The sequence below is a fragment of the Ruditapes philippinarum genome, unplaced genomic scaffold (genome assembly GCF_026571515.1).
Source record: "Ruditapes philippinarum isolate M1 unplaced genomic scaffold, ASM2657151v2 ctg2680_1_1_1_1, whole genome shotgun sequence".
Lineage (NCBI taxonomy): Eukaryota > Metazoa > Mollusca > Bivalvia > Venerida > Veneridae > Ruditapes > Ruditapes philippinarum.
Genome location: NW_026855094.1, coordinates 28,081 through 55,292, shown reverse-complemented (window position 1 = coordinate 55,292; position 27,212 = coordinate 28,081). Strand labels below are relative to the sequence as shown.

At 33.6% G+C, this 27,212-nt stretch overlaps 1 protein-coding gene across 4 annotated transcripts; it reads left to right on the top strand.

The window, feature by feature from the left end:
• Positions 1-22: 22 nt before the first annotated feature.
• On the top strand, positions 23-16,832 carry LOC132742089 (ORC ubiquitin ligase 1-like). Of its 4 annotated transcripts, none has more exons than XM_060730384.1 (8): positions 23-169; positions 5,397-5,523; positions 6,063-6,154; positions 8,066-8,163; positions 10,979-11,099; positions 11,419-11,507; positions 12,784-14,366; positions 15,363-16,832. In XM_060730384.1, the coding sequence occupies exons 1-8, from the start codon at positions 83-85 to the stop codon at positions 15,719-15,721; spliced, it is 2,556 nt and encodes an 851-aa protein (XP_060586367.1). In that variant the 5' UTR covers positions 23-82; the 3' UTR covers positions 15,722-16,832. The 4 variants fall into 4 exon arrangements, with proteins under 4 accessions (XP_060586367.1, XP_060586364.1, XP_060586366.1 ...); XM_060730381.1 differs by having other exon boundaries at positions 12,784-15,092; positions 15,363-16,827; XM_060730383.1 differs by having other exon boundaries at positions 12,784-14,918; positions 15,363-16,826.
• Positions 16,833-27,212: the final 10,380 nt, after the last annotated feature.

Sequence of the window (27,212 nt, the reverse complement as noted above, 5' to 3'; positions counted from 1 at the left end):
CTATTAAGGTACCTTTTTAAATATCTTAAAGCTTTTTTATGCTTTGACCTACTTTCAAGAGGAACGATATTGTACATAAAGTATGGCGGCCGAAGTGAATGCAAGATCTAACAAGAATTCAACAATAGCTTTTACTTTGCCAATTTCATGTCAAGTATGTTTAGGAAAGGTATGCATCATTTCTTTATATCTTTTGGATTAGTTTAAAATGAAGAATAAATCTAATTAGCGTAAAATCCGATCATTATTTCGAAAAGCGTCGTCGGTTTCTAGGGCACCTGTCAAATTTATGTACCCCACCCACTTTTAAACCATGTGAAATTGTAAACTATTTTATTAGAAATAACATTGCAGATAGTTGCTGAGCTCAACTGAAAGGACAGCACATTAATATTAGGGACCATTTCTATAATATGAATAAATAAGCATCAGAGCCAGTTGTTTGAAAGAAATTGTTGATCTAATACAGTTTGTATGGAAGTGTTTTTCTTATACAAAATATGCCATATTTTGAAGAAAATTAAAAGTTTTAATAACTTTATTCTCGTTATTGTGTTTTAGGTAGTATTGCAAACGATTTGACCCAACATGACATTTTGAATGCTTGTACAAATGCTTATCAAATGTTTACCCTTTTAAATTGATTAATTTATTTATTTTTTTTTATTTATTTTATTTTAGCAACAACATAGATCACAGTTACATAATAAGATATATATATAAATAAATATATATATAAAATAACAGTTTATCCAAATTAAAATATCATTTCATATTAATAATAAATAAAACAAATTTAGTTAATGACTGAGATCAGATGAGGCATAGGATAAATGTATTTTAAAAAGAAGCAAATGAATAAATTAATAAAATCACATTTCAGGTTAAGACTACAATAGTCAGAATTATAATTATCACAGAATATTGTTAACTTAAAGTTACTGATAAACATGATATAAAAGAAGTAAAAGAATTTCAATAAAATTTCAATACAAGGGTTTTGTTAAATAGTGATCTATGGTTACAAGGATAGCCCATTAAGCTGGTGTGCTTATTTCCAATGGGGTCCTGTTAACCAAATAGATGGAAACAAGATAAAACCAGAGAGACATTCATTCCTCAAATAAAAATAGACAGTGAGATAATCTTCAAATTATTCAATCACAGTAGTTTTGCATTATCACATAAAGAAAAGCACAGGAAAAAATTAGATAACTAAAAACAATAAAGTTTGGCGAAACCTATGTCGCCACTAAATTAGTAATATAAAAAGTCACTTTGATGTTGCGCAGCCCATATTGAAGCAAGATGGCTTTTAACAGAATTTTTATATAAAGTTGGATTTGATATACATTTTACATCATCTGGCAAACTATTCCAATCTTTAATACCATTATAGAAAAAGGTGCTATTACATGTCTTATTACAAAGAGGAATTGAAAAATTAAACTTATTTGATCTAGTGTTGTAGTTGTGTATATCAGACATCCGATCAAAATTTGTTTTCATATAAGTTGGACACGTATTATAAAAAATCTTATGCATATGATTAAGTCTCAGTTGTTTAACTCTGTTTTCAATATTTAACATGTTAACATCTTTAAAATCAGAAGGAGTTAAACTAGTTCTTGGATGGTAATCTTTTATAAACCTTATGACTTTGTTTTGAGCTACTTGCAGTTTCTTTTTCAGACTTTTATTTAAACTTTCGTACCAGGACGAACAAGAATAGTCAAAATGACATTGGATTAAAGCAGAACAAAGCAATTTTCTACAGTTAAATGATAGACATTTACTGTTTCTGTACAAAAATTTAAGTTTAGTGTTTACTTTAGATATGACTGCATTAACAATTTCTTCTCCAGACAGAAGATTTTCAATTTTCAAACCAAGATATTTGACTGTCTTAGTAGATTCAATAGTGTGACCATTACAAATAATATTAAAATTATTAATCTTTTTAAGTTTTTTCTTTGGACCAAAAATCATACATTCAGTTTTTCCTAAGTGGAGAGACAGTTTATTATCAACTAGCCAATCTGAACAAGATTCTAGAGCTTTACCTAATTTCTGTGAAATAAAATCAGGATCATGATGAGAAAAAAGTATAGTGCTGTCATCAGCATACAAAATAAGCTTACACTCGGAATCGATACTGGTGATCATATCATTTACATAGCATAAAAAGAGCAATGGACCTGAAATACTTCCCCGAGGAACACCACAATTTACTATTGATGGAGAAGAAGAAAACTCTCCAATATGTACTAATTGTTGCCTGTTATTTAGATAAGCTCTAAACAAGTCTGTATTGGTAATTCCCATCAGATGAAGTTTTCCACAGAGAATATTATGATCAACAGTATCGAATGCCTTTTGCAAATCTATCATTATCATTCCAGTAAGTAAGTCTTTGGAATTATTCAGTCTGATATGATCTAACAAATATATGAGGCAAGTATCAGTTGAATGTGAACTTCTAAAACCAGATTGGTGTCCATACAATATATTATTTTTAACAAGAAATGTTTCTAATTGATTATATACAGCTCTTTCTAAAATCTTAGAGATAATACTTAATAAACAGGCCTATAATTGCCCACTTCAAGTGTACTGTTTTTCTTATATAATTGTTTCACCCTGGCAAGTTTTAAATCATCAGGGACAAAAATTTCTCTGATGGACATGTTTATTATGAAAGCAACAGGTAATTTTAGAAAACTTGCTCCATCTTTTAAAAATCTTGCAGGTATTCCATCCAGACCTGTACTTTTACAAACATTTAAACTACAAAGTTCTTTAAATACAAAATTTTCTGACACAGTTTTTAAAAAGAATGTTTCACTATGTGAGTTAGAATTGGAGTAAAACTGTTTAATAATAGTGGAATCAAGAGTAAATAAATATTGAATAAAACTTTACTGTAGTATCATAAGCAGTAATCAATCATTTACATATGTTTTTAACTTTTTACTGATTGTCTTAGAGCAGGGAATTTTTTGTCAAAATTGTGAAGGGGCCTGGGCCTGTTTAATTTGGGAAAAAAAGCACAATGCGTCATGAAATTGTGGAAAAAAACTGTAAAATGAGAACAGTTAAGCATTTTTTTTCAGACTTAAATTGACTTCTATTTTTGTGTCGCCTCCATGGAGTAGTGGCGACATATAGGGATCACTTCTCCGTCGTCTGTCTGTGTGTCCGTCCGTCTATCTGTCCGTCACAAAACTTGTCCGGACTACTCCTCATAAACTACTGGTGCAATTTCATCCAAACTTTACAGGAATGATCAGTACCAAGTCTAGTTGTGCATATTGTCAGCATTTTCCGGTTCAATGATTTTTGTCAGAGTTATGGCCCTTTAATAATTTTTATTTTTGAAGTTTGTCCGGACTACTTCTCTTATACCACTAATGCAATTTCAATGAAACTTGTAGCTCAAGTCCTTGCCCATATTGCACGGGTTTTCCAGTTGAATGATTTTTGGCTGAGTTATGGCCCTTTGATAAAAAGATGTTTTTTCTGTGTGTTGCCAGATACACAAAAGCTTGTCCGGACTACTCCTCATAAACAACTGGTGCAATTTCATCCAAACTTTACAGGAATGATCAGTACCAAGTCTAGTTGTGCACTGTCCGTCTGTCACAAAACTTGTCCCAACATGAAATTGGCCATCATGAGGCGACACATGTGATCACTGATCCCTCTTGTGTTTTTATTGACATGCTTTTTCAAAGTTTAAGGTGCCTTTCTTTTGCATTTTTGAAAATTTCAATGATTTGATTATAGTCCTCTTCAGGAACTGAGAGTAGTATGTATTCTTTCTACAGCTGTTTATCCTATTTTATCACCATGATCTGATTCGGTCATTTGTTCCTATGGTGGCGATCCCGTTTCATGGGACAAAAGTACAGAACAAGGTTTCTCAACTGCTCTTACCATTTTTTTACCATGATCTGATTTGATTATTTGTACAGATGATGGCGGTTGAAGGTACAGGACATGATTCTGTATTAACCGAATCTGGTGGTAGCACTTCTGGCCAGTTGTCTAGTTTTTGTTGTGTCGCCTTGAAAAGGTGACATATAGGGGTTACTTTTGTCGGCGGCGCCTGTGTCGGCGGCGTCGTTGTCGGCGTCGGCGTCCTCTAAAGCTTGTCCGGAGCATAACTCAGTCACTATAAGTCTGATTGACTTCAAACTTGGTATGCATGCTTCTTTCAATAACCCGAAGTGCAGTGCACAAGGACCGGTACTCTGCAGTTCTTATTTTTTGAGTTATTGCCCTTTGTTAATTTTCATACTTTAATTTTGTCCGGGCCATTTCTCTTCAACTAAAAAAGCTATGGACTTGAAACTTCATAGGATGATAGATCTCATTAAGAAGAAGTGCAGTGCACAAGAACCGGTACTCTGCACTTCCTAATTTTTGAGTTATTGCCCTTTGTTAATTTTCATACTTTATTTTTGTCCGAGCCATTTCTCCTAATGTATAAAAGCCATGGACTTAAAACTTCATAGGATGATAGGTCTCATTAAGAAGAAGTGCAGTGCACAAGTACAGGTACTCTGCATTTCTTATTTTTTGAGTTATTGCCCTTTGTCTATTTTCATACTTTAATTTTGTCCATGCCATTTCTCCGAATGTATAAAAGTTATGGACTTGAAACTTCATAGGATGATAAATCTCATTAAGGAAAAGTGCAGTGCATAAGAACTGATACTCTGCATTTCTTATTTTTTGAGTTATTGCCCTTTGTTGCTTTTCTTACTTTATTTTTGTCCTGGTCATTTCTCCTCAAGTATGAAAGCTATGGGCTTGAAACATCATAGAATGATAGATCTTATTGTGCACAGAAACTGCTGCTCTGCACTTATTATTTTTTTAGTTATTGCCCTTTGTTATTTTTCATATTTCATTTTTGTCCTGGCCATTTCTCCTAAACTACATTGTTCACAAGGCGACACATCCAACTCGCGGAGTTCTAGTTTTTTTATGCCCAAATTGAATAGATTTTGTTGTTGGGTTTTCTGTTTTGCATTGTATTTCCCATTTCGTGACATATTGAAACCGGAAATGTCGCACGATGAACACTTGATTATAATTTCTGACTAGTCTAAAATAGGCTTCGAGTCGGTATTTTCAACCCGGCCGGTAAACATGCGCAAATACATTTAACTCGATTTAAACTACTTTTTAACTATTCGAAGTCCTAATATTTTGTGAAATCTCTTTTGAGATTTTGAATTTTTTTCTGCGTATTGTGAAAAAAAGTGCAATTTCGAATTGTGAAGGGGCCAAACAATATACCACAACATATTTATAAAATATCTGTATTTAAACCATCAAAAAGTTTTTATTTTTATTTTTAATTGAAGTTTTTAATTTCTTTTTTTCAGGTTAAGAATCCAGTTCTATGTCCAAATCATCATGTATTCTGCGGCCCTTGTATGGATGTTTGGCTGCAGAAAAACAAACAGTGCCCTGCATGTAGAACTGCCATGACAGCAGGCAAAAAAATTCTTGGTATGTCAGTCATTTTATGTACAATTTTGATAAAAAAATGATGGTGATCAGGACCAAAACACCATTTTTAGGGAAGGGGCCTCAGCCTTTCTCTTGGGGAAAATATTCGTGATTTTGGCATACTTTGGGAAAAGGGGCCTCAAATTTAACACAAACTTCAAAATAGAAAAGCAAAAAGCACTGGGAAATACTAATTAGGCAGTTAAAGACCTTAATTCAACACCATCATTTAATTTTGTTCTAAATTCTGTGGGAATTTCAAAAGACTTGGGAATTTTAAGGACCAAACTGGGGAAAAAAGAGGCTAGTTTGGTTGGGGAAGCAGCCTATATTCAGCCTCTACAAAGAAGGGTTTTTGTCCTGGTGATGGTTAGTTCTGAGCTAACTCTCATATATTTGCTCATAATATATGATTAGACACTGAAGTTAAATGAATATAAAGTTAAACAATACTGTTTATATATTATAGGTGGTTTAAACTGTTGTATATATAATGTGTTATTAAAGTTCAGGCGATTTACACTGTTTATATATTATAGGTGGTTTAAGCCAGCAGGAAGAAGACACAGAAAAATTGACCAATCCTGATCTCAGAAAAGCTAGATTTGATCTCCTATACAAAGAATATGAGGTACTGTTAAAAAGAGAATCTTTCAGTATGCTAAAAAAAATTTATTGAGACTATTGGTTGGAGACCACTAAAACCAGACAACCATCCAACCCTGATGTGTCTGAAAACAATTGATTAAGTTGTTTCTGTGTTTTTTGGTTGATGAGCAATCAGTCGCTTTTTTGTCAACAATGAGTGCATGTTTCTTCAAACATTAATTAAGTAAATTTATTTTAAATTCTTAAACATAAATAGTTTTATGTCTACTTGAAAAACGTGATGTTAAAAATTCTGATATCAAGACTGCAATACCTGACCTCTTTCACTAGGGGTCTGCATGAATTATGGTCCAGAATAGTCAGAACAGTCAGAACCGAATTCACGTGGACTGAAACATTGTTCTGGACAATTTTTTTCTCTCCCGACAAAGGAGGTGGTGTTGGGGAAACATTGAAGAAAATAGTCCTGAACCGCTCTGATGTTATCTCTGAACAGTAATTAAACACTTCTTGTCAAGAACCAGTCCGTAACTACACGGATTATATTTAAGAAAAGAAAACCCAGAACAAGTCTTGAACACAAGATTCGTGCATACCCTAGCAGAGTAAATATCAGAATACTCATTCAGTGTTCGAAATTAGCAGTAGTCCTATAGCCCCTGACTACTAAATTTCTCCTCGGGCTACCAACTTTTTAAAGTAACAAGCCCGGCAAGGCTACTGTATTTTCAGAGGCAATATAAACAACTGTTGTGAACAAATGAATCGTGCTAGTGAAATGTTTTTTGGGCTAGTGAATATTCCAATCCGGTAGTCCGACCAGCCTAGTGGTTTCAAATCCGAATTTTTTACACTGCTCATTATTTCAGCAAATGCTGTCAGAATATTGTATATTATGTTATATTTATTAAAACATCCAAGCCATAATCTGGATTAATTTAAATGATACATATCAGTCAGAAACCTGGTACTATAGTGAGGACAATTGAGGCAATTTTGATATCTCTTGCACAGGCCTGAGAATAGTCGAGCACGCTGTCCTACCCACAGTTCTTTTTAACCTTTTCCCTTATATAAGCGTGTTTCGTCGACTTTCCCCCCTCCCCTTTTTGAGGCCTCAAACAGTGAAAAAATGACCTATTTAGGCCCCAAACACTGTTTTTCGTTTGAGAAATGTTGTTAAAAAATGATGACTTTTTCGGCGCCGTCCCCCATCCAAATATTACATAAGGGGGTTGCCAGAAGGGGGATGTGCCCCCTTCTGTTTGTGGGGTTTGAAGGGGGGCGTAGTCCCCCTCATCTCCAAGAAAATTTTGGACATGTGACAGACTAAAAATGGCCTCAGGTCGATCTTAGGGTAACTAGTAACCGACGCTGAAAAGCCTTTTACTCTATCTCAATTCATTGAGAAGTTGCAGCACTTTGAACTCAGTTTTGATGGAAAAAAACAATGCAAAATAGTGATTTTTGGCAATTTTGAGACGTCCTCCATTGCCATTGTAACAGGAAATTTACCATTGAGCATGCTGTTACAGAGGCTATGGTGTAGTCAACATTTGTGCCAAGTTTCATTAGTATTGAAGCAATTTTTCACAGTTTCATAGCAGTTTGAACTTGTTACAGGAGGCTTTTCAATGAAAACGGCCATTTTTCGCAATATGCTCATGGGGTAAAAGGTTAATTGAAGACTTTACACTCCTAATATTATACAAAAGGACAAATAGGGTCACAGTCATTGTTTGGAGGAGTAAAAAGTCATTATAAAGTGATCTTTCCACATATACACTTTTTCATATAAAATATCATGTCACCTTAGTGCAGTAATGGGTTAACTCCTTACATAATTTATTTGGAGTTAACCTGTTACTGCACTAAGGTGACAATATATGCACTCATTTTAATGTTACTTTTAAAATTAATTTAACTTTTATAGAATGAGTTTGAGCGTATGCACTCAGAAATACAGTTGTTAAAAACAGAGAATCAGATTCTGAAGCAGCAAACCAGAAAAGATGGCCTCACCCCTAGCAGGTTAGTTTTTTATAATCAGCAAATCTGAGGGAGGTTGTGGGTTTGAATCCTGTCTGGGACTTTGGATTCTTTCATGGGTTCAAGGTATCCAGCTGGCTTAATAAAGGTTGTTGGTTTTATCTAGGTGCCTGAACAAACATGCAAGGAGGGGCTTCTTAGTTATTTATCTACCAGAAAAGCTAAACAATCTCCTTATGTTTGAAGTGTTGTTAAAAAGATATATAAAAATGTTGTTATTATATAATCATGCTATACTCAAGGTAGTTTGGGAATTTTTTCAGATTTCCTCAATATATTTTTTCCATAAAACACTGCAGGGATGCAAGATATTTTATTTAATCAGGCCTCGAAATAAACTTCTGTTCCAATTTATTGGGAAGCCTGCATTGTAACTAATTAGTTATTAAGACAAAACTGGATAGACTTCATTCGCTTTACCAAATTCATAATTTGGATCCATAAAATTAATGTTTTCTTCTGTTTGCGGCATTATTGATTGCATAAAATTTTGTCTTAACCTTTGTTTAAAATACAAAAAAAAACTTGGTGGTCTCTATCATATGTAGCACTAAGTAAACTTTCCTGCAGTGGTATTGATAAATCTTGTTCACAATTTCAATATTAAGATATGTTTTTTTATTTCATGCTTTCGAGTGTTTTATTGTAATATATCAGATGATTATATTCTGATAAACCACTAGTGAAATTTATAAAATATAATTTTCACTGTAGCCGGACTATATCTGAATGCGGATGAAAAGAAATCATAACTAAATGGAATAACATGCAGAAATAAATGCCGTCATGCGTAAATTTTGCTTCTTTAGGAAAAGACAGTAGATGTCACCATACATCATGTTGAAAATGTAACAAAATTAGAGAAATTTAACAGAACTATTTTTCAAAATTGATGATGTGACGTCATGATGGGATGACGTCACAAGGGAGAATGCGCGACGTTACGCGGCAAAATCAGTAAAAAATACTTAAAATCAATTAAAACGCATGAAATAAAAAGAAAATTTATTTGTTTTACATATAAGATTGAAATATATTTCATTCGTGAACACCATATTATAATATTTTCACTCGTGGCTACGCCACTCGTGAAAATATTGCATCTGGTGTTCACTCAGTGAAATTATATTTCAATCTTACATGCAAAACAAACAAATATCCTCTATGTATTACAGTTTCTGTAATATTTGGGTAAACAATGTGATAAACTATGAATATTTGTTTAATTCTGCAGTAAACAACCCTATTGTATATTATTAAATATTCTAAAGTTAATCCATAGCAAACAGCTTTTGAACTGCCAGTTAAAAAGGATTTAAGTATTATTATAAATTAGAATTAATTTTTATGCTCCCCGAAAAATTTTGGAGGGAGCATATAGTCAGCGCCTTGTCCGTCTGTCCGAGCGCACGAGAGGGTATATGTTGGGTACTAAATACCCAACAACTACCAATCCTACTCACTCCGTATGTATTGTTGGGTATTTTTAATGAATTTTGATGTATTGTTGGGTACTTTTTTACACAGTAAAATACCCAACAAGAATACAAATGTGAGGACGTCTGTCCGTCCGTTGTCTTGTCCAGAGCATAACTTGAAAACCCTTGGAGATAATTTGTTTAAACTTCATACAGTAGTAGAGGGCATTGAGGGGGAGTGCAGTGTCAAAGAACCATAACTATTTTCCTGGGCTTTGAATTATCTCCCCTTATAGAAAAATCTTGTCCGGGACATAACTCTAAAACTATAAGAGATATCATCATGAAACTTTGTAGGTGAATAGATCTCATAAGAACAATAACTCTTTTTGTCCTAATTTTGGAGTTACTGCCCTTTGTTAATTTTAACACTTTGAACTTTGTCCGGAACATAACTCTAAAACTATAAGAGATATCAAGATGAAACATTGTAGGTAGATTGATCTCATTGAGTAGAAGTGCAGTGCAAAAAACCATAACTCTGTTAAGCCTCATTTTTGAATTATCTCCCCTTCTAGAAAAATCTTGTCCAGGACATAGCTGTAAAACTATAAGAGATATCAACATGAAACTTTGTAGGTAGATATATCTCAATGGGTAGATGTGCAGTGCATAAGAATCATAACTCTGCATTGCCTAATTCTGGAGTTATTGCCCTTTGTTTATTTTTACTTTTTGAAGTTGTCTTGGACATAACCATAAAGAAACTTTGTAGGTTGATAGATCACATTGATTAGAAGTGCAGTGCAAAGAACAGTAACTCTGCCTTGCCTAATTTTGGAATTATTGCACTTTGAACTTTTTCCAGGGACATAACTATGAAACTACAAGAGGTGTACTTTCCTGTGTCCAAAACCTATTCGGGGAGCATCACCCACCTCAAACCGGGCTCTTGTTTATTTCTCAGTATCTATACACTTTAAGAACATGATTCTTTAACCCTTTCCATGCTGAAACAGAAATAGCCTTTGCCACCAGTATAGAGCCAGGCCAGCCTACACATCTATGCTGTATGACCAAGCACTACACCCTTGGCTTACAATTTTCAAATTTTCATTTTGGTATCCCCAAAATTAATAATCATATAATAATGTATAGTTCCAAAAATGGAAGCTGGACAAGTCCATTCAGGTTAAGGGTAAAATTGATTTCATAGTAAACATTTAACGTGTATAAAGCCAGCCTTTGTAGAGTTTTATAATAATTGTTAGCTAAGCAGTTTATATAAAATGGCTACAAATATAAGATACTGGTTTATCATTCATAGATGTAAGATTGTCTCCTATCTTGTATTAATTGTTGTATATTTCATCATACAGATCGGATAGTAGCAGTTCTAAATCCACAGACACTAGTCACCTACTGGCACTCACGAAAAAACTTCAAGATGCCACGAAAATGTATGAGAAAGTTAAAGGGGAGCTAACAAGACTTAAACAGGTAAGGGGAAGAAACGAGAATTAGATTTATTACTGTATCTTATTAAGCCTTCATGAATTAATCTATATTGACGGATTTATGACAAGTCTTCAATTGCATATACATGTAAATCAAATCAAGATTGAGACATACTTGATATTTGCACTGTTGCTTTGTTTATACTTAGCAATAGATTTATATTGAAATTAAATACAAGACAGAAAATATATGTATAGCCATACAAAACAAATGATGTCACTTAACTTCAACATTGATAAAACATCCTAATTAGCTTTTATTGAGAAATTTAAGTGTTTTGTTTTCTTTTTCATTTTTACAGGAGAATACAAATTTAAAGGATGAAAATTTGAGTTTAAATAGAGAAAATCAACATGTAAGACAGGAGCTGGCAGGCAGATCTCCACACAGGTAAATCAAAATATATACAATAGTTACTTTTCAAAGGGACCATTTTAAGTGGAAATTGGACCCCATCAAAAAGTTTTTGTTCTTTGGTAAAATTTTGTCCTACAAATAAACAAATAAGTAGAAACATCAGTATGTTCTTATTAATTAAGTTGGTTTTACCCATTTAAAGGGAAGGTAATTATTAATGATACTGATATTATTTTACTTAATCAATGCCTGCAATTGTAATGCAATTTTGAAGTTATCTCCCTTGCCAAAGAGACCTGGCACCATTCTTTTAATGCTGAAATACATCTGAAGCAAATCTAATGAATGATACAAAAGTATAAAAGTGAATGTTCCACTGTTAATTTGCTAGCAGTGATTAACCTTCCCTAGTCCCCTGTATGTCCATGCAGCCTTACAATACTATTTACTTTTGACTTTGGGCCTCCATGGCTGAGTGGTTAAGTTCTCTGAGTAAAAAACACTTGCCTATCACTGATGTGGGTTTGAATCCCGCCAGGGACTTTGGATTCTTTCATGTGAGGAAGCTATTCAGCTAGCTTAGGGAAGGTTGGTTATTCTATTCAGGTGCCTGAAGTAATACACAAATGGGCACATGAGGTCTACCTCCACCAGTAAAGCTGTAAAGTAAATTTAAATTTATTACCTATACAGTGTGGGTGTGACTTGTGTATTTTGATACTGCTGATTGACGGATCCAAATTCACTTAAGTGCAATTACAAATTGTCCAAAGTCTGCATATTAAAAAAACTGCATTTTTTATATGACATGACTGGATTTTTTTTTTCAGGATATTTATACCAATCCATGTAGTTTCATGCTGAACACATTTGCTCATTCCGTTTTTCCAGGATAATTATTTTTATTGTGTGAAATATGTGTTGAAGTCTTTTATACTCAAATTTTACTAACAAGTGCACTAAATATTCAATTTCAATTTGATTCTAAGTATATTTCTTAAATATCTTCTTTCTTTTTTTTAAAGTGTCTAAATTTAAAGCACTTATTAAGATATATGTATTTGCAAGTAAAGATTTGGCATGTTTTATGTTGCAAAGAATGATCATGTACAAGAAAAATCTTTGTCAACTTGACATATTGATGCTGTCACTTTATAAAATACTAAAGTCAATATTTTGTTATTTAGACATGTGCATATCTGTAAATAAAAAAAATGAAATTTTGTTGACCTGTTAATTTTATAGGAAAATTAAATAATTCAGTTTAGTCATATGAAACTTGTGAAATGTATTTACTGTAATATTTTAGATATGGCAGAATCACAGTGTCTACACTGGAGACAAACCTTGCTAGTGCAGAGAAGGACGTTACTAGGCTCACAAAAGCTCTAGAGAGATCTGATAAATACATTGAAGAACTTGAATCAGAGCTGGATGATTATCGTGGAAAATCTGGCTCGTCCAGAAGATCTGATAGAGATGACAAGCCTCTGACTAATGGTGATCTTGCAAACAGGAAGTACTCTTCAGATTCAAAAGTACCTCCACCTAGAGAGTATGGGAAAGGGGCAGATAATCAACACAGAAGACAATTGTTTTCTGATGACATGGGTGCTAAAACAAGTTCAGGTGAGAGGTCTAAGTATTACTATGATGGAAATGGGGATTATGATGATGATTACAAAAGTGATGGGAGATCACAAGGTGCTAAGATAAATGGAGAAAATGGCGGAAAGAAAAGGGTGACCTTTGACCTGAACAAAAACACAAATAGTACAATGTCATTCGACCTTGAAATGCCAAGTCCACTTAAAACTTCGGCCAATGCAAGTGGGCTTGCGAATGGAAGGGTGTCACCAGTGAAAGGTGTGTTAAAGAAAACAAACGGTGCCAGTAAAAAAGGAAGTTCTAGTGATAAATACAGTGACAGGTCTGGTTATTCCACTGACTTGTCTAAAGATTCACTATCAGACAGTTATAACCAAAAGTCAGCTGATAGGTTATCTCAGGATGATGACCTCCTTTTTCTTAAAAGTAGGTCAAGGTCATCGGGTGATAGGGACTATGAGGATGACCTTTATTCAGGTTCAAAGAAAAAGTACAGTGCAGATGACAGTGTTCTAAGTGCACCAAGTGACCTAGATTCTAAAAGGTCTCGTGATAGGGACTATTCATCTAGGTCACGATCAAGTGATTATGATAGCAGGAAAAGGTCAGATCCTCTGGACGACCTTGATGGTGAACTAAGAAGGTCAAGGGGCACAAGAGACGGACTTGGCCTTGATAAAAGTGATTTAGATGACACTCACTATATAGAAAGTGAATTGGACGAATTAAATATATCATTAACACCGGAATTTACTGATTGCATGAAAATATTAAATCGTGCTGAAAAGAATGTTCATACAAGGGACATAGACCCGGTTACTGACGATGTTCCTAAATATAGATCAACAGATACCGATATGGATACTGCGTTTAGGTCGTCTACCGGTAGTATTGGCCAGAGAAATGGAGTAGGGGACGATTTTATGTCAAACTATAAGACGGACACCAGCAAATTTACATCGTCCTTGGATAGTTATTCTCGAGGAAGACATGTAAGATCTGGGTCACTAGATAATTTATTTATTGCCGGAAATGCCGATCAGTATGAAAGACCAAGCAGTGCGCTTCCAACAACATCAAACATGTATTCAAGCAGCAATCAAAATAAATACATTGGTGGACTGACAACTGGTAGAACAACATTAACCAGGACTCCATCACTGGATAATCTAATGATGTCTCGAGGTTCAACGGGTTTCCAGAATAAATATAGTTCTGTGGATGACCCGTTAGGATTAAAGTCTAGATCCAGTTTTCCTGGGTATTTAGGCAGACGTTCATATGGTGAGGAAGAAAATAAAGTAGATGTGCCAGGTAGTGCACCGGTAACGGCCAAGCACGATATTTTAGGGTCACAGAGTTCTGGTAGCAGTGTTGGTGATAGATACAGCAGCATTGGTAGCGAGGGACGATCAAGTCTTGACACTGGTTTAGATTCACATGCACGTGGTTATTCCTCAGATAAGATGGTTTCCATGGAAATGGAAATTGGTAGAAAACTCCCACCATCTGGCCGGCAGACACCAACTCTGCCTGTCTCCAGCACTGGTAGCGACCCTGATAAGCATTACTCTTCCGGTAGAATCACACCTACCATCCCAACCCACTCTGAATATATGGCCCTCTCAAAACCTAGCACAGATAAATACACTTACACTGCTAACACTGGTTCTGGTCGCAGCACCCCTACCCTCACAAATAACACTGATTACTCCTCACTAACAAAATCAAGTGGCCCATATTCAGGCCCATCTTCCTTGCCAACAGATATGTCTCAGAAGCCACCTACTGGTTCCAGGGTACCAGATTTTGCACCAGCACGAAGCGCTACCCAAGGTTCGTACTCAAGCCAGCTACCTCCTTATCAAAGTTCGACCACATCTTACACTAACCCTGGTGATGGTTATCATAGTTTACCTAACTATACTAATTCTACTAACACGAATACTGGTGTCGGTAATGGTTATGGTGATCGGTTTGAAAACCGGACGTCTGTTCCGTCATATATGGGTCAGTCTGACTCAAATAACTATGCAAGTTCTGTAGGTGCTAGAAGTAGTAACTTTGCTAGTGATAAATTAGAGTATGGTGCCAGTTCTAACTATATACCTAACGATAAATATTCTAATAGTAAGAGTGTTTCTTCATTTAACGATGATAACTATAAAGACGGCACCGATTTTTCTAACTTTTCTACAAAAGTTGCTGTGAATAATAACATACCATTTTCTGCTTCATCATTGTCGTCACAGACTAATTTATTGTCTGCTTCCTCTGCAGGGTCATCATCATCATCACTTGGTCTGTCATCATATCCAGGACCGTCATCAGCATCATCATACCTGCCTACAACCTTGAACTCTCTGACCTCTAGTAGTTCATACTCTACCGCCCATAGTGTTCCATTGACCTTCACGACCTCATCGTACACGAGTAGTGTACCTGCTAACACGTACTCCTCTAAAGGACTTGATCCTATATCAGAGTCGGGACATTACAGCTATGTATCGAATGTTTCCGGAGATTATTCTTCTAAGAATGACACGTTTGCTCTTCCGGAACCAAAGAAAAGACTGTTTGAAAACTCGGATGATCTAGATATGTCCATGAGTCCGATCAAGTCTAATAGACGATTCTGATATTTTTGTTGACTGAGTTGTCGTACTTCAGCCAGTAATGTAGATCTTGATTTAATGTCAAGATTTGAAACTCACACCATAAAGCAGCTTGTTAAGTCTTTAAAGGTTAAAATTCTGGTTCTTCAAGAAATATTCCTAAAATAGGCTTAATTACACCATATCAGTTAAAACTGAAAACATGCAGAAAAATACATTTTGATGGTGAATTATTTTTATACCAAAAAAATTTGTAAAACAAATCATGAACATGATTATATTTATCATTTACATCCATTTAGTATCTTACTTTTTCTTAAAATGCAAAGATGGAAATTTTCTGCTGAGAGGCAAATCAGTTTGTTTTTGAGTCGTATAAGTCTTATTCTTCGCAGTTTAGTTAAGAAATTTTGCTAGTTTGTAGAATATTTTTGTTTAATAGAGGTTGAAATATTAAGGATAAGTTTCAAAGAATACCTTATTGATAATTTCATTTCCTTTCATATTTTTTATCATGAGTTACATCCCTTTGTATGTAATTTGACAGTTGTAGAAATGTTTGTTTATCAGAAGTGCTTGTATGTAAATAATATGTTAATTTATTTTATTTATGTCAACACACATCAATCAGTAATGTGCCTTCTTTTTTTGTCATGTTTGTATTTTATAACCATTTTTTGTAAATATATGAAAATCATTTTTGTATACAAAGATATTAGTTTAGTAGTCTGGTTGTAATTTATGAAGTTCTGAACTTCATAATGGTAGGAGCATTGCATTGATTATAAAGGGTTGTTAGCCAGTGAGAAAAGTTTTTATGTCAATTTTATGATGTAAAGGGATCAAATTTTCATGGGTACAAGTTTTCAGTCATTTGCCTGAAGTTTAGGTTTTTCTATTCTTGAAAGCTTTATTTTTCTAAATGAAATACTAAATTCAGCGTTTTCAGGTTTTCTGATATTTTTAACTTGCACCCATTTTGTGACCAGTTTGTGAACTTCAAAATATCAAAGACTCATAACTATATCATGATTTTTATCTTCAACTATCAGTGACTGAGAAAAGTTAAATGCGCTGTCCTACTGACATCTCTTTCTTGTTGTCATCTTTTAAGCCAATTGTATTTTCGTTACAGAATATTTTGTTTTGTGTTTTTTTTAAATAGCCAAGTAGCAGGTATTCAAATGCCAGTATTATATCATTCATAAAAAACTTAATAATCATAATAGTTATTCATACAAATGTCATTTATATATAGATCTGGAATAATTTATGCCATATTAAATTATACTTATGCAATCTAGAATATCCCATTAAGACAATAAGCTTTTCTTTGTAAATTTGTTCAATGACAAAACATTTATTACTATTCCCTCTACACTATTGAGTGGAGCGACTAATGTGGAAATGTTGACAGTTAATGGAGAGAGTTGATTTGCATATGGCACAGAATTATATGCTAAATTGATTTAATAGATAATAAACCAGACGATGTATGTAGTTTTATATAAATTTCAGGTCCAACTGAAAGTTATCGTTCATAAGTTTAAGTAAATTGCCCTGTTTTAGTATATTTTTGTTAATACAAGTATTCTATGAAATCCCATCACACGTAATTATGTTCAGAGTAACTGTTTTAGTCTTATATTTTTGTTTAGGGTGTTCAAATTCATTGAATTGTATGTCTTTTTTCAACGGTCATTAATTAGCTCGACTATTTGATAAGAATAAGTAGAGTTATTGTAGTCACCCGAGCATCTTAAGTTTTTGTAATACCTTAAATATTTTCAAAGTGTATTGACATAATTATGGCTTTGAAACTTCGCACACTTGTTCACCATCATGACCCCAACCTGTAGACAGGAGGAGGTAACTGTATCAACCATTTTGACAAAATTATGCCCCTTTTTAGACTTAGAATTTACGTTTAAGTTTTTGTAACACAAAGTCGATTGACATATGGCTTTGAAACTTTACACACTTGTTCCCCATCATGACCCCAACCTGAAGACAGGAGGAGGTAACTCTATGAAGCATTTGGCAAAATAATGCCCAGTTTTTCAACTTAGAATTTACATTAAGTTTGCATACCACCTTTTGTTAACTTAGAAAATTTTACATTATGAAGGCTCTTTTACTATCAAGCACTAAGAATGTAAGCATTGTTGCCCTTACCGGGACATTCTTTTTTTTGGATGTGATAAACAAAAAATTTTTTGGGAATACTAGTTTTTAAATTAAAAAATTTTGGGATACACAGGGTATTTTTAAAAAGGGGAAATTTGGGTTTTCAAAATAAAACTGATTTTAATTTGGGGTTTTTTTGCCCCCAATTTTTTTAAAAAATTGGGGTTACCTTTAGCAATTAAAAGCCAGGACAGCATTTAATCTTTCTCTGAAAAAGGTTTAAAAATGTTTGGTTGTTTTTATTTAGTTTTTAAAAAATTCGAAATAAACAAAAAAAAAATGCGGGATAAATCTCACAGACAATTCACAGTTTTAAATAGTAACGTTTTACAAAAAATTTTGATAGTTTTCTAAAAAAAATTGTTAATTTTTTAAAAACTTTCATTCGAACTTATCTTTGGGAAAATTGATTATTTGGTTAAATTTGAAAGAAATATAATCCTTTCATTTGTCTGTTACATAGCCATCAAATGATTTTACATTGGTTTGTTACATAGTCCTGAAACTATTTTACTTTGCTCTGTTTCATGTACCAGGGAATGATTTTACATTGGTCAGTTTCATAGCCATGGAACGATTTTACACACGTCCGTAGAAATAGCCGTGGAATGATTTTACACTGAGTCCGTAGAAATAGCCTTAGAATGATTTCTAGTTCCAATTGAAAGCAACTTAAAATGGATCAAGTCTATTTCATAGCCTTGAAAATGTTTTACAGTTCCAAATTTAATGTGATTAGCATATCACCAAGTGTATCATGTAGCAATTAGAGGTTCAAAAATTATAGAAGACCTATTGTAAATTAGGTTGTATTTCTGAGGTACAGTCAGCGGCCTAATGAACTTGTAGAATCTTATATTACTTTACATTTCTTATCATTTTGCGTTATTTTGATACTACATTATTTTGTACATAAATATTTTTGTATTTATTTTGAATCATATTTTCTTTTCTTTTTTTGAAAATAACAAGACAGATCTGTGATAGAACTTTATAATCTTTTAGAAATTTGCTTACAAAACCTGTATTATGCAATAAAAGCGTTTATATACAGTGATATTTAGTTTTGTTTACTGGTTTATCCAACTAAGTAGATTCTAGGAGTGAAGGGGGGGGTGCAGATTGTGTGGTATTTACCCAGTCCTTGTTTTACTTAGAAATGTCTAATTAACCATTGCAAACGAGAGATCTTATATTTCACTCGTACAATCAGTGCAGACATATGTGCTGCCTGATCATAATCTGCACTTTCCAGAATTCAGTCAGTATATATATTGAAAAATTTCCAAATGAAAGATAAACAAGTCTATTAAGATATTAAGCGTTGTAGTGGTTTTAATTTCAACATGCTTTGAGTCTTGGGTGTGTTTTGGTTAAGAAGCATTAGGGCACTTTTATCCCCCCAAAAAAAAAAAACTATGCCCGGGTAGAGAAACCCTTTTTGGGGGTTTTAAAAGGTAAAGTTCATCTCTATTTCTACCAATTTTCCCAAAGGAAAGGGAAATTCCCAAAATGCTTTTGCTACAGTTTTAAGTTTTTGGGTTCGGGAGGGGGTCATGACTATAGGTGACCCCGTTAATTTTTAAAGGTAAAATGTCATCAGGTTGGGCTTTTACCACAAGGTCTTCTGTCTCAGAGAAACTTTTTAACCTACTTTTCCTTTAAAGATTTAAAAACAGTGGTTTCAGGGACTAAAAGATGACCCCTTTTTTGCCGGGTCAAGGCATGGGTTTCCCCTTAAAAAATTTAAATTTTTTAACTTTTAAAAAGAAAGGGGTATTTTTTTCATGGTCATAAAATTTTTTAATGTTTTGCCCAAACTGTAGGGTTCCAATATGTCGCCCGGTGGGTTTCAAAAAAAAGGTACATATTTTTGAGGTTAGATTTAGCCCGCAATTGGGGATAGGAAAATGCTGGAAAAAAATCTTTAAATCTGTTTTAAGCTTGCGCATTGATAGCGCAATGTAGCTTAATGATTGGGTTTGCCCTTTTTCATTCTCTTTCAGTTAAATAGGAAAACTGAAAATAAATCGCAGAAAAACAGATTACAGGGTAACCAGAACAACACACAACATTTGGGGTTACTAGTAGCAGCAAATAGAAACCAGAGCAAAAAAAAACGCGACGCGGCTAAAAATTACTGGGCCCCTAGAACCATTTATTGAAAAGATTTGATCTCCTGAACCAGTGGTGGGTCATATCAAACGAGTCTGATAATTAAATTTGACCTCTTAATGTTAACACTAACAAATAAGGGGTCCACCAGAATTAAAAAATTAAAGATGAATTGACGTGAATCATTAGAACGGTGTAATTTAACTTTGCTTTGTAGCCATCAAGTATTTTTAAACAAATTTTCATAGGCCCTTAATATTCTGGACCCTTTATAACTATTAATAGCAAAACCTTGAAAATTATGGCATAAAATTATGTTGGCGTATTGAACCTACTGTAGTGTGATAATAGAACCGTTTTAATGCTTGTTTCTGAAAAATCGTTAACGTTTAACGCGCTATCGCCGTTGGGCTTGATTAAAACCTCATTTAATTTTGTTCACCAAATGTCTGATACAGACAGTGGACGTTTGAAAACGCCGTTGTTATTATAAACATCTAAGTAACACCATTATTCCACCAATACTTACGCCATTGCAAAACCGTTGCCTTTAATGATATGACCTGGACGTTTGAACGGCCGTTGTTATGAAAATCCATTAAACGAACCCGCCATTATTTCCCGAACCCCAATACTACGCCATATGCCAACCATGGTATACAAGACGCTGCGTTTGAACGCCGGGTTTGTTAGATAATACTTTAAGGGTTCAACGTTTTTCCCGACCTCATAGGGGAATTAAAGGTGTTGGTTTTAAATACTAAAATTTATTGAACGATTTTGGAAAAAAATCTATGCGAGCCTCGGGCGAGCTTTAAATATTTTTTTAATTCAACGAGTTAAATAAATTTAGTTTTAATCTACCCCGAATATAATTTCTTTTTTAATCACATATATAAAAAAAGAACTTTAAACTTTTAACAAAAAGTCATTTCTTTGACGCCCTATAGGGGAACGCAAAAAGGGGCCGCTTTAACGCAAATGTTATAGGGGGAAAAATGCCCTTTGCTAAAAGGTTTTAACATAGTCTTTTCCCAAAAAAAGGGGAAAGAACTTTTGCCTGGTTTATATAAAAAATTAATTAAAAAATTTAATTTTTTTTGAAAACCAAAAAAAAAGTCACCCTTTTCGAGATTTTTCAGGATTTTTACTCTTAAAAAATGTCTTACTTTTCTTGTGAAAGGCGAATTTTTGATTCTCTATGGAAAATCTTTCTGTTGTTTATTTTCCGTACCATTGCCGAAGTACTCCTTCATTTGAAGGGATGAACGGGAAAGAAAGCACGTGTTCATGTTTCTAAAAATATACAGAGGTTCTCGGGGTCGTTTGCATGATTATTTTACAAAGCTGGAATCTACAGAGATGTAGGGCAGTTTTGTTGCAATGCCATGATGAAAAAACTTAAAAAAAAAAGAAAGAAAAATAAGCAACCAAGAACACCGAGTCAAATGGATAAAATATCTAGAAACAGTCTGTGGAAAGTCGTCGTCCTCGGTCCTGGCTGAATAAAAAACTCGTGCGGTCCGGAAAAATTTCTTTCCGTCAGTCCCATGTCCGAATAAAATTCCAAAAAAGTTAAAAATATCAATGACCTGATGAAAACAAGTTCCCGGTGTTGTTTCAAAGAATTTATTTAAAAAGAAGATATTGACCACCTCAGATCTATTTTGTACATGTCAAATAAATACCAGTCAACTCTGTCTTCAAAAAGTTCATGTCAACAACTGGTAAATTTGCCGTAAACTTACAGATTTGAAATTTTGTTTTATGATGCTTGTTGAAATAGCCGATTAGTAAACATCTTAAAATAATCAAAAAATATTAATCTAATATAATCAAAATCAACAACAAGTAGAATGTGAATGTTTCTGCAGGAAACCGACAAATTTTCAATGTCACATATTTTCGCGATGCCGCTTTTTAATAATTAAAAAAATCGTATCCAAAGAAACTTTTTTTGTTTAAAAAATTGTGTAATAACACGGTTAAATGTAGTTTAAGAATTAAAATTACTAAATATTGTTCACATTAGTTGAGATGGAGGCATTTAACCAGTATGTGTTTGTCACAATAGCACTGAATAATATTTTCTTATGGGAGGGGGGGTGTGGATGAATCTGGAAGAAAACAGCATAAGGTCTAATGATGTAGGGTTTTTGAAATTTATTTCAAAATCTTTTTCAATCACTTTTATGGTTACAGTGTATTCCATTTGGGGACATACACCATTTTCCCCTGAATAAGCGTTTTTCTTGTTCAAAACCCAACTCTTTAAAACCCTACTTACTCCACTAAATACACAATTTGTCAACTGCATAAGTGCAGTAAAGATGCTTAACATATTCAAATGCTCTGTGCTCCCTAACTTTTCTGTGCTTGGGAGTCCAAGGCCTCCCTCCTTTGAAAATCCTTAGTGAGCACCCTGCTTAAATTTATTTCAATTTGGTCAGCATCTTCTTTATTTTCTATATTGATGGTCTCACCTAATTTAAAGAAAGATCAATCATTTTTCGCATTCAACTATGTTAATATAAAATAATGCTTGGAAAATGTCCTGGGCCGGAAAAATATCATCCGGGCCGGAAATAAACCTAAGGCTCGGTCCTTGTGCCTGAAAAAAAAAATTGACTTTCGCATAGGGACTGTTTAAGAAATTGCACTTACTTTTAAGCTGAATAGAATTCCTATGAATTTCGGAATAGATAATTTATAAATGTCCTTCTGAAGATTCCTTCATTGCCAGTATCTATCCAGTTCGTTAGACCCGATTTTTTTACTTCGAAACTCCTAAATGACATGACTCCTACAAGTACATTTATGTCAAATGATGATCCAGATTTTTTAAACTATAATGTCCGTCTCATTAAAACATTGTTCAATTTGTGGAGTTATTCTGGGTTAGCAAATGAAATATGTAAATGAAACACATCAAATTCATTATGTTCCAAATCCATAATTCAAGACGGCCCATCAATTTTAGTTGTCAACATCACAATGCTTTAACTCTTGAAAAATGGATTCCAGACGAAAACTTTATTACGTCAACAACAATTTACGAAAATATATGACGTAAACAAAAATGCCTCGCGATTCCAGTTGCAGGGCATTACAGGGGCCCCTAGGCATTAGTAACCTTAAAACAATAATTTTTACGTTGAGATAATTGTCTTGAGGAATTTTAAAAAATTTTTTGTTACCAGATTTTGCAACTTAACGAAAAATACACTTTCAATTCATTATATGAAATAAAATTTTTGATAACATTTAATCATCTAGTAATTTTAATCACACTTAAATGACATTGAATCTACAACAGTACAATACCTTCTTTCCATTAATTTACATGTACATTCGTTTTGATTTTATGTTTTTAAACTATTTTACATATTTTCAGAAATAATTCCCTAATCTATAAATCTTAGTTTTTCTGATTCTGTAAATCCTACTATTTTAGCTCAAAAAATACAATATCCGTATTTTTCTCCCTGCGAAAAATATGCTAGATCTATTGTTTTTCACTGAATTTTTTTTAAATTTTAGGAAGGCTAAAATTATGAGAAGTCACTCGGTGTTTTCTTTTTTGACTGATCTCCCCTTATATTAAAATAATAATTAATGTAACACTTGAGTCTTATAAAAAACCACTTATTGTCGCTTATTTAACATCCAAATTCAATTGATTCAAACTTATTCTTAATAAGACAAAATCAGGAAATCACTACATTTTGTTGAATTGTGAGACGGAAGTTTTAAATTTGTATTTACAAACTTAAAGTGTAATATAGGCCTACGTTTGATTGCTCAAACTAAAAAGCATGATATTATATTATTTCTTATAATTTTATACATTTCCTCGAAACGCGAGTCTTTGTTTCTCTCATTAGCCCCCCCCCAGGGAGTTGTTAAAGTAGCACTGTGGTAACAAGCAAACCAATTCTGACATATAGTGAATCAGTTTTCCTTTTATATATTTTTGTCGTTGCTTGTAAAGTAGTATTTGATAAATTGAAACCTACGGAAAAGTTTTAGCGCACGGACATCCACCCAAATAAGAAGGTAACATTTTGTACCCACTCGAACCTGGTCAATTTAATTATTTTTGAATGAAGTGTAATACTAGTGGACGAAAATTCAGAAAATAAAGAATGTGTAAATTAAACTTAATTAGCAAAGAACCATTTTATAGTTTCTAGCTGGGTCATTGGGGGGTTACGTTCATTGAACGCCGCCTTTTCCTGTTAGATTGTTTATTATTTCTGTATAGTAGTAGTCCGCTCCCTACGACTGCTGCGGTATGTGGAAAAGCATCTAATCAAATCACTTCATTGTTCTTTTTTATCTTAAAAAAACGACAGTTTATCTGGTTATTAATTTTAAATTTTTTGTGTTTGTAAGAATTATAAAGCGGGTTTTAGCGATATTTTAGCTTTTAAATAATTTTAATTATTTTAATAATAGTTTGCTAGTAAAATTGCTTTTTGACACCGAACTTTGTTCCCATTTTTCATTTTAAATGATAACATTTTAGCTATTGATCAGTAATGTAAAGTAAATATAATCAAATTTTTATAATTAACGAGTACATTTCACCGTATATTGTGAGACGAACCTCTAAATGACGTCTATATGGGCGCCCCCATTTTGAAATGGACGTCACGTCAGGTTTACAACGTAAGTCAACGGGAAAAAATATAATTTTAAACATTTTGACCATATTACTGACTTTATGAAAAAAATGAAAAACACATGCCTAGAGATATTGACGTCAGGGTTAAGATGACATTAATTTAAATGATTTTACTATTATATTAAATAAAAAATGGAATGTTCAAATTTGATTGGAGCAGACTAAGTGTAATATCGTCTAGTGTTAATATCGTTTTTATTAAATGGCTTTATTACACTCCTGCGCCGCGGTTTATGTGATAATACGCCATTGTAACACCGTTGCTGTGATACAGACGCTGACGTTTGAACGCCGTTGTTATGATAATACATTAACGTAACGCCATTATTCCGACCAATACTACGCCATTATAACACAGTTGCTTTGATACAGACGCTGACGTTTGAACGCCGTTGTTATGATAATACATTAGCGTTACGACGTTATTCTCAATATTTCGCCACTGAAACGCCGCTGCTGTTATAGAGAATAATAGGTTGGTGCCGTGGATGGAGAAAGTTTATCTGGCGAGGCGGAGGAATTTATTGGGTGATAATTTATTTTTCGCTTGAAAAATTATAGAGTGAAATAAAATTAACAAACAAAGTTTTATCAACGTTTCCAAAATTCGTTTTTCTACACACAGAAGATTTAACGACAGTTTTTTTTTTCATACCACTGGAACGGCCTGTAAAGAACGTTTCTATTGGAAACTCTGAGGCGAAAACAATTTTAACCACCAAACATAAAGTCCAACATTATAATAATAATTATATTTTTTTCTTGAAAAATAGTCCGGCAAACCATGCATACCACGTGATCAAGTGCCGAAGATCAGTAAAAATATACGGCACCTTGTTATCGGGCCGAAATTGATACAAGTGACAGGATATATAGGATATTGAATGAGTGTAAGTTCAATACTGAATTTATTGCACGAGTTGAATAAAATTATATTATGCGAGCCTCTGGCGAGCATAATATTATTTTATTCAACGATATCTAAATAATTCAGTAATGAACTTAACACGAAATTAATATTCATTTATCCAACACATACCCAAAATAAAACCGTTTTAAGTAAATAATAAAGTCATTTCATGCGCGCCCATGTATAACGCTATCATTTAGCGCGTCTTACATATTTGTTACAGCCAATGACGTCCAGCGTCAAAAATATATGCACGAAACGTACAAACCATATTTACGGAGTCGCAAAATCGCACGGGTGTGTGATAAAAATACATATTCTTGGCATTTTGACATCGTTGATGTGAGTGATACATGGGATGACGTTTAAAGCCTTTGCTCTGATGCATACGCTGATAAGTACGGCATTGCTCAATTTCTTATGTTGACGTTTGACCCAGATGTTTCGAAACCTTTGATGGTGTTTTAAGACATGCCTTCGCTTTTATACTTTTGACGCCGTTACTTTTACTTACACGCTGACATTTAAACCATGATGCTTAGAAACGACGAGAAATTTAAGACCTTGATCTGATTTATATGCGATGTCATTTCAACGTCGTCTCTCTGATGCATTCGCATATATAACGCAGTTTCTAAGGTAGATTAACGTTTAACGCCGATGTTGTGGTACATAAGATGACGTTTTAACGCTGTAGATCTGACATATCCACTGACGTTTTTACGTCGTTGCTCAGATACTTACGTTGCAGTGCTGTCACGCTGAAACATACTTTGACGTTTTTTTTTGTCATTTAAATACATAGCTTGACGTCTTAAGTACGTCGTTGCTCAGATACGTACACTAACCTTTTGACACCGCTCTCATATTCATACGCCAATGCTAAGATATGCTCGCTTCGATACATTAAGCGACATTCAAACCCTTCGTCTGATATATACTGAAAAAATATCCGGACATTTTAAAATACAGATGTAGTTGAATTTCACCTTTGCATTTAAATATTAAACGCAAAAGACGATTTTTTAAACTTTTTTGTTGCTGTAATTTTAGTACATTTCTATTAAAGTCAATAGTTGCGTTTTCTCTTATAAATTTCTGGCATTTTATTGTTATTCTGAGATAAAATTTAAACACTTTTGCTTTTAAAACAACAATTACGTTTTCACATTAACATTCTGATACGCAAATTGCATTTTAATGGCTTTCGTTTGTGTCAATAATGATGGTTTAACGAGATTAAATTTTAACCGATATTGTGCTCAGCATGTGCAAATGTGGCTATTGTTAAAACAAAATTTAGTTTTTCTGCTTTTGAAGAATGAATAAAATGTAAATAATATTCCCTTGAATTGATAATCAGTGGGAGGGGTGTAATTTTGCACGGGATAGTTTTACGTTTTCACGGGTATTAATAAAATAATTTAATCCAAAGTCCAAATATAATGTTCTTTTTATCATATATACAAAATAGAACTGTTTACTGTAAAAAAAAAAAAAACCCACACTGTTGCAGTGTACGTCGCGCTTATAGTTTACTGTAACGCTTACAGTTTGCGCGTATGTACAGTAGTACAGTGTAGAGCAAATGACGTTAGTCGTAAAAGTGGACGGTT